The 13,462-nt window shown below is 41.8% G+C and overlaps 1 protein-coding gene across 2 annotated transcripts in view; it reads left to right on the plus strand.

The window, feature by feature from the left end:
• The window catches only part of LOC102285488 (general transcription factor IIH subunit 2), an 85,336-nt gene that overhangs the window by 44,401 nt on the left and 27,473 nt on the right, over positions 1-13,462 (plus strand). Inside the window, exons 5-9 of one of the 2 annotated variants that reach the window (XM_070357560.1) lie at positions 739-1,309; positions 3,589-3,688; positions 7,716-7,797; positions 9,422-9,473; positions 12,813-12,941. In XM_070357560.1, coding sequence (XP_070213661.1) covers positions 739-1,309; positions 3,589-3,688; positions 7,716-7,797; positions 9,422-9,473; positions 12,813-12,941 — 934 coding nt within the window. Of the gene's footprint in view, positions 1-738; positions 1,310-3,588; positions 3,689-7,715; positions 7,798-9,421; positions 9,474-12,812; positions 12,942-13,462 lie in introns of those variants that run through there. The other variant, XM_070357567.1, reaches the window with a different exon arrangement.

Here is a 13,462-nt window from a genome sequence, read left to right on the forward strand (position 1 = left end):
AACTGAGCGACTGAACTGAACTGAACTGATCCTTTTATCTTAAGTGACGATTGATACTATGATACTACTAGGACTCCATAGGTGACCTTACTGTTGAAGGCAGGATAAAGGTCTGCTGTTACAGACCTACTAGCATATTTTCTCTGAATTAGACTAAGTTATAAGCAGAAGAGCACTGTAATTCAGAAGAAAAGAGTAAAGGGCTGAAACACAGCAGGGGAAGGAGACGGTGGGACGAACTGAGAGTAGCATTGGCATACACGTGCTGCCGCGTGTAAAGCAGGCACTGTTGAGAAGCTGTAGAGCGCAGGGAGCTCAGCTTGGCGCTCTGGAATGACCTAGAGGGACGGGATGGTGGGGGGAGTGGGAGGGAAGCTCCAGAGGGAGGGGATATATCCACATTGTTGTATGGGCTTCCCTGGTGGCTTAGATGGCAAAGAATCTGCCTGCAGTGCAGAAGACCCAGGTTCGATCCCTGGGTCAGGAAGAACCCCTGGAGAAGGAAATGGCAACCCACTCCAGTATTCTTGCCTGGAGAATCCCATGGACAGACGAGACTGGTGGACTACAGTCTGTTGTTGTACATCAGAAACTAACACAACATTGTAAAGCAATTATCCTCCAATTAAAAAGAAATATGGTATAACCAGCAAAACAAAAAAATAAAGGGCTTAAACAAATCTCAGGACTAGTAAACCAAGTGACAATGTTCATGAACCTCTTTTTTTCCCTTTTCAGAAAATGGCCACCCAGGAGAAAGCCCCTGAGGAGAGGATTTCACAGTTTGATTATGCTTTGCTCCCAGAGATGTCTGCTTTTCTAGGTGTAAATGCACTTCAATTTGTAAAAGAAATAGAAGAAAAAGAGCACAGAGACAGGGAAAAAATGCAAAAAGGCTTTAATTCACAAATGCGTAGTGAAGCAAAAAGGTTAAAGACTTTTGTGACCTATAACACCTTCAGGTCGTGGACGCCCCAGGAGATGGCAGAGGCCGGGTTTTATTTAACTGGCACAAAATCTGGCATTCAGTGCTTCTGCTGTAGCTTAATCCTCTTCGGTACTAGCCTCCAGAATACCCCCATGGAACACCACAAGAAGTTCCATCCAGACTGTGAGTTCCTTCTGGGTAAAGATGTTGGTAACATTGCCAAGTATGATGTAAGAGTTCAGAAGCCAGAGAATACGTTGAGGGACGACAAAGCCAGATACCAAGAAGAGAAGGCCAGACTCGAATCCTTCAAGAACTGGCCATTTTATGCCCAAGGGACGTCCCCAAGGGAGCTCTCAGCTGCTGGCTTTGTCTTTACAGGTAATTTGAAATCATTTTCTGAAATATTTCACTGGAATTAAGCTTAGGTTCGGTTGCAATATTTTGCTCCGTTGCAGTATTTTGTAAATCTTTCCTCACTTGGTCAACATGTTATACTAGGAACATCTATTTTCTCAAGATTCAACTTCAGTAATTTTACTTTAGCTTTAATACAACACGTCAGTTTACCAAAAATATATGCAAAATAAGAAAGTGACTTTTTCTAAAATTTTGGACGTTAGATAATACTTGACTGGATTTCTAAGGCCCTGAAAATAAATCGTGAGGTCAGCCTGACCCTAGTCTCCTTCTTACCCATCCACCTTTTACTGCTCTTAAAGGATTGTTCTCTGATTCTTTTAAATTCTTAAGTGATTGTTCTTTTAATTGCTGCAGTATTGGAGGGTTTTGGTGTGTGTGTGTGTTTAACCTTAAGTTTAATTATAACATATAGGTCAAGTTGCATTTCAGAAAACTGGGTGTGCTGTCACTCAGTCATGTCCACCTCTTTGTGACCCTGTGGACAGGGGCCCACCAGTCTCCTCTGTCCACGGAGTTCTCCAGGCAAGAATACTGAAGTAAACTGTACGTTGTTTGAGTTGTCCTAGCCACGTGATAAATGTCATGACAGATCTGAGTGAGAATACTGATTAATACATACGGCTATCATTTACTGAGCACCTACTCGATGCTAGGCCCACCACCACCATCAGGCACGGATCCAGCACTTACACTGATCCAAGAGATTTGTCCTTTCCCCCATTTCACAGCTAATGTCACTGAGGCCCAAAGAGTTTAAGAAACGTGCCTGAGGATAGCCAACAAAGACCTACTGTATAGCACAGGGAACTCTGCTCAATGTTATGTGGCAGCCTGGATGGGAGGGCAGTTTGGGGAAGAATGAATACGTATACATGTATGGCTGAGTCCCTTTGCTGTCCACCTGAAACTCACAACATTGTTAATCGACTATGTGCTGTGCTTAGTCACTTAGTCCTGTCTGACTCTTTGCGACCCCATGGACTGTAGCCCGCCAGGCTCCTCTGTCCATGGGATTCTCCAGGCAAGAATGCTGGAGTGGGTTGCTATACCCTCCTCCAGGGGATCTTCTCAACCCAGGGATCAAACCCAGGTCTCCTGCATTGCAGGCGGATTCTTTACCATCTGAGCCACCAGGGAGCGACTGTACTCCAATATAAAATAAAGTTTAAAAAAAGAAACAAAGTGTTTACATTCCACCTCAGGTACACTGCACAGCACTTGACTCACAGTACATGCTTCCCTGGTGGCTCAGCGGTAGTCTGCCTGCAATGCGGGAGACCCAGATTCGACCCCTGGGTCAGGAAGATCCCCTGGAGAAGGAAATGGCAACCACTCCAGTATTCTTGCCTGGAGAATCCCATGGACAGAGGAGCCTGGGGGGCTACAGTCCATGAGGTCGCAAAGACTTGGACATGACTGAGCAACCAACACTTTCATATGTTGGATATATGATATGTTAATTGCTACTATTATTGTTAATTAATAGCAGAAGCTTGAAGAAATTCATATTGATAGTGTTACTCAAGTTGGATGTAAAGAAGAAAATTTAAAAGATTTTTAGTATAGGATTCCCCAGATGTCACAGTGCACTTATCACATATTTCTTCAAGATATTATAGTTAATGTCCTGATTGACCAAGAGACGGAAGCAGAGAAAACGCAGAAAAACCACGTCTTTCTGTCATGTTCACAGCGGTTCTGGTTTGTAGTTTGACTTTAATTTGCCTACCAGTTTGTGTACTATTTATATCTCAAAAGGCCTAAACCGCAAGTTGGTTTTCCTCTTAGTTTTGAAAGTTGATCCTTTTGTAACTCCCCTAAAAACAGTTGTCAAAAAAGAAAAATATACTTGTCGAACATACATCTCAAAAGTGGAAAAAACTATGCCCACGTTTCCACAGAAATTTCATAGCAATGCTACAGCTTAAGTCTTCTGCGCTTTACTTCGTGAGTACAGGGTCCTCTGCTTTCCCATTGCTTCCGTGGGCATGTTGAGTCCAACAGCTCGGAGTGTGTGTCAAGTATGGCCGCCGCTGAGAGGTGAGGTTCAGGCTTCAGAAATGGTCACTGAGGGCAGTGGGACTGTGGGTGGGGATTCAGCCAGATGAGAGTGTGAATGCGCAGGCGTGATGGAGCATGTCTCATCTATGCGCAGGGCAGTCAGCTTGCAGACAGCCCTTCTGGACGACCCCACGGTGCTGTTGCCAGGCCATCTAAGTGTCTTGCTTCCTATGTAGGTAAACACGACACTGTCCAGTGCTTTTCCTGTGGTGGATGTTTGGGAAATTGGGAAGACGATGACGACCCCTGGAAGGAACATGCCAAGTGGTTCCCTAAGTAAGTAGATAAATATTTTTTGCTTGTAATTTTTTTTAAGACAAAGCAAAACTAAAGCATCACCTTCCCAGAGCAGAACCTTCAGTTTTGACCTTTCTCCTTCCTAAATAAGAATGCTCCAGAATTTATTCAAGCAAGAAAGCCCTGATGACACTGTGAAATTTTTTAATTATATAATTTTAAAATAATTTCTTAATATTGTTTTATTATCCAAAATACTAAGACATGATTTGCCAAGTAGAAGTTTCAGAATCTGCCTTAATAAATATGGATAATTTGTATTGCGATAATGTAAAATTGTATAAAACAATGTTTAAAACAGCATTACAAATGGTTTCATGTACTGCTGAATATATACCAAATGTAAACATTGTATTTCAAAAACTCAGTAAGAGTTTTGATTATTACAGTGGTCTTGAATTCTCTGTTTAGAAAACATGTTTTAAAAATTATTTCTAATGTTACATTTACTAGTATTCTCTACATGACTTTATCTACCAAATACACATTCATTCCTTTAAAATTTTTAAAACTTTCATTCTGGAAATTTTCATATGCAAGTATAGAGACCATTTATCAACACATGGCCAAATCATATTTCATTCATCTCTCACATACTTTTCCCCAGAAATAAAAATAACTAGATTATTTTAAAGCAAATCTCAGATATTATATAATGTCACTTGTTGATATTTTAGCATATAACTCTAAAATGCAAGAATATTTTTTAAAAACATAACCATAGTATTATTCTGCCTCCTAAAGAGGATTAGCAGTCATTCCTCAATCACATCAAATATCTGAGGCCGTGTTCAAATGTCCACATCCCCTCTCTCTTTACTGTTTACTTTCTTTACTGATTTGAAGTAGGATGCAAACAGGGTCCATACATTACATTTGGTTGATATCTCAAGATTTTTAGTTTACAGATTTCCTCCTCCCTGACTTTTTCTTGTCACTTTCTCATGAAAGGAGCCGTGTAGTCTGTCCTGTAAAACTTCCTCCCCTGGGTCTGGCGGAATGTTTTTCTGGTGTCATCTAACATGTTTCTCTACTTCCTGTATTTCCTGTAATCTAATAATTGGATCTGCAGTGGGCTTTGGCTCATTTAATTTATCATACTTGTCATGCACCTACCACATGCAAAGAAGTTGCTGGTTAGATCTTAGGTCCACCGCAAAAAAAAACTGGGCTGTTGTTTAGCATTATATGTCATCTTTCACACAGACAGCCAGGCTCACAGAAATGGAAGGATGTCTGATCTGTTCAGTAAGAAAAAAAGCAATATAAATGTGTAGTATCTGGACTTGTTTGAAATATACAGAGGAAAAAGTTAAAATAATACAAATCAAACAATTGATATCTTAAGGTTTGGGTTTGTTAGGAGATGAGGTGGAGAGGGATTTTTCACATTTTACTTTGTTCGCTTCTATCTTGTTTAAATTCTGGGAAACAAATGTATTTCTTTTAAAGTTGTAAAGAAAGTGAGGGGGTGGGAGGGAGGAAGAGAACAAAGAAGGGAAGGGATTGGGGGAGAGAGAGATGGAGAGGAAAGAGAAAGGGAGGGGAGCTCTTCCTGACAAGCAGATGAAACAGTTATAGGGATGCATGAAGCCAGATGGGTAAATATTGATTACTTTTTGGCCATGCTTCAGGGCTTACCTGATCAGGGATCAAACCTGCATCCTCTGCAGTGAAAACAGAGAATCTTAACCACTGGACCACCAGGGAGCTCCCCAGATGGTTAAATACTTTGAATGTCATTCTGGTTCGTTGATGAATCAAAGACAGACACCCAGCCAATCATACTTAGCGTTGGCAGTGCCCCACATGGGTCTGTGCCGAGTGAACATCAGTCCTGGCTCTGGGGCACCTGTCTCAGCTTCACTTATCCTTAGGGCCCTGGGCTATACACTGGGCGACTCCCAGCAGCACCATCCACACAGACCCTCATGCGGTGGCCGAGCACCAACCAGAGCTGCACATTCTGTGTTGGGTGGCCCTCATACGCCTTCTCTGATGTACAGCCTAGGGAAAGGTGAGGAGCATCGGGGGAGGATGTGAGTCCTGAGCTCAGCCCCAGGTCGGGAGGGAGCTAAGGTCTGCTGCTGCAGAGAGGAGGGCAGAGCGCAGAGGCTCGGAGGTGCACAACGCTGCTTCCTAACACCCAGACCCTAGCCATGTTACTGAACCTCTGCATCTCGTGTGCAAAAAAAAAAAAAAATGATAATCCATAGATGGTTGGTTGTTGTAAGCATTATAACAAAGTATATGCAGCAAATGCCTTGTAAAAACTACCATGTATTATATGACCATTTCACCTTTCACCTGTTTGTCACCATGAGTATATGGTTAGCCAGTGTATTTCAGAGCTGGAATTAGAACTAAGACTCCTCCAATTTCTTGTTGATTGTGCCCTAACCTTAACTGTTTGGGCATCATTTTAAAAAATATATATTTATCTAGTGGCTGCTTCGGGTCTTCGTTGTGGCACATGTTATCTTTGTTACATCATTCGGGATCTTTCCTTTGCCCATGGACTCTCTAGTGTTGGTGCATGGGCTCAGTAGTTGAGGTGCTTGGGCTTTGTTGCTCTGTAGCATATGAGATGTTAGTTCCCTGACCAGGGACAGAACCTGTGTCCCCTGCATTGCAAGGTGGATTCTTAACCACTGGACCATTAGGAAGTCTCTGAGCATCAGTTTTTGCTTTGTTGCTGCTTTTATAAACTATGGACACAATGTCTGGGTATATTCCTACAATTTAAAATGTTAGTACTCAGTGTACTGTGTGTGTGTTAGTTGCTCAGTCCTGCCCAACTCTTTTCAACCCCATCAACTGTAGCCTGCCAGGTTCCACTGTCTGTGGGATTTCCCAGGCAAGAATACTGGAGTGGGTTGCCATTCCCTTCTCCAGGGGAGCTTCCCAACCCAGGGATCGAACCCAGGTCTTCCACATTGCAGGCAGATTCTTTACCGTCTGAGCTACCAGGAAAGCCCACTCGGTGTACTAAATCATTGTAAATAAATAAAATGATTTTTATTGTGTTTTTAAAAGAAGTAGTATGTATTGAGCTCCTTCTCAACCCACTCTAAGCATGTGGAAAGGCCCCATCCCTCATGTGCTATGTGGATTGTGTGCAGATTCGGGTTATGTATGGATTTGAGTTGTGTGGGGATTTAGGGCGCTCCTTGGAAGGATCTGTACACCTAAAAACTGGGGACCTCAGTGGCCCAGGGAGATGGCCCTAGAGCGATGTATGACTCATCTAATGGAGTTCACTTTCTCACATCTGTTCAAGAGAACACTGGTGAGATTGACCACTTTGGCAGGGGAGGTGGTATGACAGAAAAAATATAAAGGTTTATCTCTTCCCCATGAGTGGCAGAAGTGGAACTAACACTCTAGCCTCTTGACTCTCAGCCCTCTTGTTACTCTGACATCACTAGAAAGGAAGCTTAAATTTGTAAGAAAGAGATTTTTAAAAAGTAAAAATTGCTTCTGTTTTGTGGAAAGGAATGTGTTTTTTAAGTGTATTCAATATGCTCTTTTTAAAAAATTCTATCAATTTCCATTGTATATTTTTAAGTAGTATATATGTTTTTCAATAGATGAAATTTATTATGGTTTGTTACCTTTACCGCCAGTAACTTTTATGTAAGCATAGGAACTAGTTCGTCACTGTAGTTTAACTTAACAAAACACCTCCAATCTATATATTGTTATAAATCCATCTCTTTGATTGTATTATGTTTTGTTTCAGGAGAAAAGATAATCTGAAGATTTAGTTTTGCATTATTACACATGTTGTCATTAATGGAAATAGTAATTATATGATAATAAAGATAACTGTCATAAATTTTGGGGTAACTTTTTTGACAGTTTTATCAAAGTAAAAAAGAATGTAAAGTACACAATGCAATAAGTTTTAACGGATGTTTTTTGTGTCACTGCAGTTATAAAGATACAGGATATCTCTATCACAGTATCAGGGTACACTTTAATTTTGTTTGTTTGTTAATTATAGATGTGAATTTCTTCAAAGTAAGAAATCCTTAGAGGAAATTACCCAGTATATTCAAAGCTACAAGGGATTTGTTGACGTCACGGTAATTTATTATTCTTTTTAATTAATTTTTATTGGCGTGTACTTGCTTTACAATGTTGTGTTAGTTTCTGCTGTACAGCAAAGTGAGTCAGCTCTATGTATACATATGCTGTGAGCTAAGTCGCTTAGTCGTGTACAACTCTGATGGACTGTAGCCCATCAGGCTACTCTGTTCATGGGATTCTCCAGGCAAGAATACTGGAGTGGGTTGCCATTTCCTTCTCTAGGGGATATTCCCAAGCCAGGGATCGAACCCACATCTCTAATATCTCCTGCATTGGCAGGTGGGTTCTTTACCACTAGTACCATGTGGGAAGCACTGTACATATAACCCCTCCTTTTTGTATTTCCTTCCCGTTTAGGTCACCACGAAGCACTGAGTAGAGTTCCCTGAGCTATACAGTAGGTTCTTATTAGTTATCTATTTGGCATCATGGTAATTTATAAAAATTTTGTAAACTAGTTAGAATGAGGAGCGTACACCCCTCTTTTGTCACGGCCTCTCCTTCTTTCTTCCTCCTTTATTCCATTCCCCTACCTCTCATTGGGCGGGTGGAAGAGAAGCACGTTCTTTCGGTCAACTAGAGTCTTAGAATGGTCTGCCTTCCTGGTAGTTCTCTCCTCTTGGACTGAGGTCAGTTCCTCCAGCTTCCAGTGTTCTCATGAGACATTCAGACCACAGGACGCTACCCACAGTAAGCCTCAGAGACGGTTACGCTATGCTCTATCATGTGACTTCCCTAGTGGCAGGTGTTGGGAAGACCCATCTTACACAGGCTTATGCAAAAAAAAAAAAGCGCAGAGGGCTGGATTTATTGGCTAACATGACTCAGATGAGAACCCTGCAGCGGCAGAAGTGTTTCTTCAGAGAGAAATCTGGGTGCAATTTTCAGAGAAGAATCAGTTACTCAACACTTAACCATCCTTCTGAATCCGGTTTCTTTCCTATATCTCATACCTTCCTCATTAGTCTAAGGACCTCTGTGATATCTTATTGTAACTTAGCTTTTGAGTTAGATCTCTGGAAAAACTGACCCAGAAAAGGCTTCTTGTTGAGTATAAATATTCACAGGTTTTCTTTTCCCATTACACTGTGTAAAAAATGTCAATATTAATAGAAATAATAATTAAAGGAATAATTCTCTAACAACTCTGCCATTCAATTCAATTAAACTCTTAATTTACAGGCAGGGGGTGGAGGAGGGAGTTCTTTTAATTTTTGTTCATAGATAGTTGTATACTTCAAATCAGTAACTTGAATTTTTTTAGATTCAGGTACAGTCGATCTATGCTCAGACAGTAAAGTGTCTGTCTGCAATGCAGGAGGCCTGGTTCGATCCCTGGGTTGGGAAGATCCCCTACAGAAGGAAATGACAGCCCAGTCCAGTATTCTTGCCTGGAAAATCCCATGGATGGCAGAGCCTGTTAGGCTACTGTCCCTGGGGTCGCAAAGAGTCGGACACGACTGAGCGACTGAACTGACTAATAGTGAATATATCCAATATATATATAATTTTATTGGATATATTCACTGTAGAATATTGGATATGTACGTTAGATACTTGTGGCTTATTTATTTTATGCACATTAGTTTATATAATAGCTTGAATTTTCATTTTCTTCAGGGAGAACATTTTCTGAATTCCTGGGTCAAGAGAGATTTATCTGTGGCATCAGGTAAAGACTCAGACATATTTAGAAAAGCTCTAGTTGTTTATTTCTTTTGCTTTTTTCCCCCTAACCTTTCCATTTTCCTCCTCATTTTGTGGTGCCATGGTAATTTTTTAAAAAACCATTTCATTAGAGTTTCTTGGTCTCCTGGGGTGACTTAATTTTTTAACATAAATGAACATAGGGAAATATATCAGGGTTGGGTCCTTAATTGAATTTCCCTTAAAACAATTAATGTTTCTGGATAAAATGGTTTTGAAAACATTCTTAAATGGATCAGTGTCTATTAAGAAATTAAATGTGAAATAATAGAAAATAAATGTTGATCTCTGCCCCCAATTCCTGGCACAGAGCTCCTCAGTTCAGTTCAGTTCAGTCACTCAGTCATGTCCAAGTCTTTGAGACTCCATGGACCTGCAGCATGCCAGGCCTCCCTGTCCCTCACCAACTCCTGAAGTTTACTCAAACTCATGTCCATTGAGTCAGTGATGCTATCCAACCACCTCATCCTCTGTCGTCCCCTTCTCCTCCTGCCTTCAATCTTTCCCAGCATCAGGGTCTTTTCGAATGAGTCAGTTCTTTGCATCAGGTAGCCAAAGTATTGGAGTTTCAGCTTCAGCATCAGTCCTTCCAATGAATATTCAAGACTGATTTCCTTTAGGATGGATTGGCTGGATCTTATTGCAGTCCAAGGGACTCTCAAGAGTCTTCTCCAACACCACAGTTCAAAAGCATCAATTCTTCAGCACTCAGCTTTCTTTATAGTCCAATTCTCACATCCATATATGACTACTGGAAAAACCATAGCTTTGACTAGACAGACCTTTGTTGGCAAAGTAATGTCTCTGCTTTTAAACATGCTGTCTAGGTTGGTCATAACTTTTCTTCCAAAGAGCAAGCGTCTTTTTATTTCATGGCTGTAGTCACCATTTGCAGTGATTTTGGAGCCTAGAAAAATAAAGTCTGTCATTGTTTCCATTGTTTCCCCATCTGTTTGCCATCAAGTGATGGGACCGGATGCCATGGTCTTAAGTTTTCTGAATGTTGAGTTTTAAGCCAATGTTTTCACAGAGCTCCTAAAACCCATGTAATTTCCTAAGTGATAAGATCATGAGGAGCATCTCTTGTTCTAATATTTGATCTTTGACACTGTCCCTGATACAGGGCTCCTAAAACCCTTGTAAACCCCTAAGTGGTAAGAGCACTAAGAGCACTTTTGGTTTCTGATGTGGTGACTCTGGGTGGGCTCTTGGTTGGAGGTTGGTCACTGGGCGGAACAAGTTATGATTAGAAGCTTGGAATTTTCAGCCCTACCCCCTTTTCTTCATAGCGGGGAAAGGGGATATAAATTGAGTTAATGATTGATCATGCTGACTGCAGCCATGAAATTAAAAGACGCTTACTCCTTGGAAGGAAAGTTTCGACCAACCTAGATAGCATATTCAAAAGCAGAGACATTACTTTGCCAACAAAGGTCCGTCTAGTCAAGGCTGTGGTTTTTCCTGTTGTCATGTATGGATGTGAGAGTTGGACTGTGAAGAAGGCTGAGCGCCGAAGAATTGATGCTTTTGAACTGTGGTGTTGGAGAAGACTCTTGAGAGTCCCTTGGACTGCAAGGAGATCCAACCAGTCCATTCTGAAGGAGATCAGCCCTGGGATTTCTTTGGAAGGAATGATGCTAAAGCTGAAACTCCAGTAATTTGGCCACCTCATGCAAAGAGTTGACTCATTGGAAAAGACTCTGATGCTGGGAGGGATTGGGGGCAGGAGGAGAAGGGGACGAGGATGAGAGGCTGGATGGCATCACTGACTCAATGGACGTGAGTCTGAGTGAACTCCGGGAGTTGGTGATGGACAGGGAGGCCTGGCGTGCTGCAATTCATGGGTTCCAAAGAGTCGGACAGGACTGAGCGACTGATCTGATCTGATCTGATCTGATGTGAGGACGCCTCCATAAAAATCCCAGTAGTTTGTGGATCCAGGAGCCTTTGGGTGTGTGAACACAACCACACTGTAAATGTGACACATCCCAACTCCGTGGCGACGGAAGCTCCCAGATCTCTGTGAGCCAGTTCATCTGTGCACGTGTGCATGCCAAGTCACTGCAGTCATGTCTGCGTCTTTGCCACACTATGGGCTGTGGCCCACCAGGCTCCTCTGTCCATGAGATTCTCCAGGCAAGAATACTGCAGTAGGTTGCCATGCCCTCCTCTAGGGGATCTTCCCAACCCAGGGATCGAACCTGCATCTCTTATGTCTCCGGCATTGACAGGCGGGTTCTTTACTAGTAGCACCACCTAGAAAGCCCCCAGCTCATCTGTACCCTTGATCACGTCCTTTGCTAAACAAATATAAATATTTCCCTGGGTTCTGTGAGCCACTGCATCGAATGAAGTGGAGTGGGAGCAGTCTTATGTGATTGAGCCTTTATTCTGTAGGATCTAGTACTACTAAGTAGATAGTGTCAGAGTAAATTGTAGGACACCCAGCTGGTGGTGCAGAGAATAGCTGGGTGGGAAAGTATCAGAAGTATTGTGAATGTGACGGTAGTGTGAGAGTAAAGGAGACACACTGGAGAAGACTGAGGTTTTTCCAGCACAGTAAGTCACATTCCAATTAAAAATGAAGTGAAAGCCGGAATCCTGGGATTAGATGTCATACTGAAACAAGCTTTCATCTTAAGGAATTTTGCAGTATCTACTTTTGTTACCATATTTAATAGACACATAAGTTGGTTTTCAAATCCTCAAGGGGTGCAGAAGACAAGAACCAAACTCTAGGACCAATGTGGAAAGTCTAATGGAGACCACCCCCATACAGCTGACACCCAAGGGCAAGAAATAAATCTGCCTCCTTTTTAGGGGGCAGAAAGATTTGCCTTTCTCAAGTCTTGATACTAACTTGGGGAGGAAGAGAAGCTGCTCTAGCTTACTCTTGCTTTATTCTCATGCTCTACAATGAAAAGATAATTTGAAAATATTTTATTATTAAAAAATGTATACAGAAATAAGACCATAGCAAATCCCCACCATGTATCCACCATTCTGTTTCAACAATTTAACACGTGGTCAGTCTGGTTTTGTTTCTCCTTTTCTAACCCCCTCCTTCAATTGTATTGAAACAAGCTCAAACATACTGTTCTATCTGTGAACACAAAGAAAGAAAGAAAGAAAGTGAAGTCGCTCAGTCATGTCCGACTCTTTGCGACCCCATGGACACCAGGTTCCTCCGTCCATGAGATTTTCTAGGCAAGAGTACTGGAATGGGTTGCCATTAAGGATAACTCAAACACTGATAGTAGCAGTATCAAAGCTTGCTAGTCTCACCATATGTCTTTTATTCCAGTCTGTTGCAGTGGCAGCAACAGTTCTTCATTTGTTAATGAAGAACTCCTCCTGCAGTCTTTCAAGTCTTGGCACCCGTCGTACCCAGTGGGAGCAGCAGCTCTGGCCAAAGCAGGTTTTTTCTACACAGGTGAGCCAGCAGTTTGCCCCCAAGCTCTTGCGTTGCTGCCCACTGAAGCCCCACATGCACTTTATGATCCTGGGCTTGTATTTAACTAGGCTCAAAAATCCCTACTTCTCATTATTCCTCACATATTCTTTTTCCTTTCTGTATCATAAATCCCCTCCCAATTCTCCACACCTCCTTTAGGTAGTAAAGCCCCAGCCTTGAAAACTTAAGGTCTGGGCTAAAAACAAATACAAGTATTCTGTTGGGAATAATTATCATGCCTTGGTACACTTTACTCTCTACCCCGACTCCTCTGGAAACTGTCACATGACTCTGAGTCCCTCACTCTTGAACCAGAGCCCAGCAGTCAGATGTCCATACCTACATAGCAGAGGAGCTGGGACATTCAATTTTTTTTTTCTTCCAGGTAGCAATGTGCCCAGCTGAAAATTGGAGTTTCTGTTACTAAGGAAGATTGAGAGATATCTAGGAGTGTGGATAGTGGTCTTTTAAAAAATATATATTTATCTGACTGTGGGATC

The sequence above is a fragment of the Bos mutus genome, chromosome 20 (assembly GCF_027580195.1).
Source record: "Bos mutus isolate GX-2022 chromosome 20, NWIPB_WYAK_1.1, whole genome shotgun sequence".
Classification (NCBI taxonomy): Eukaryota; Metazoa; Chordata; class Mammalia; order Artiodactyla; family Bovidae; genus Bos; species Bos mutus.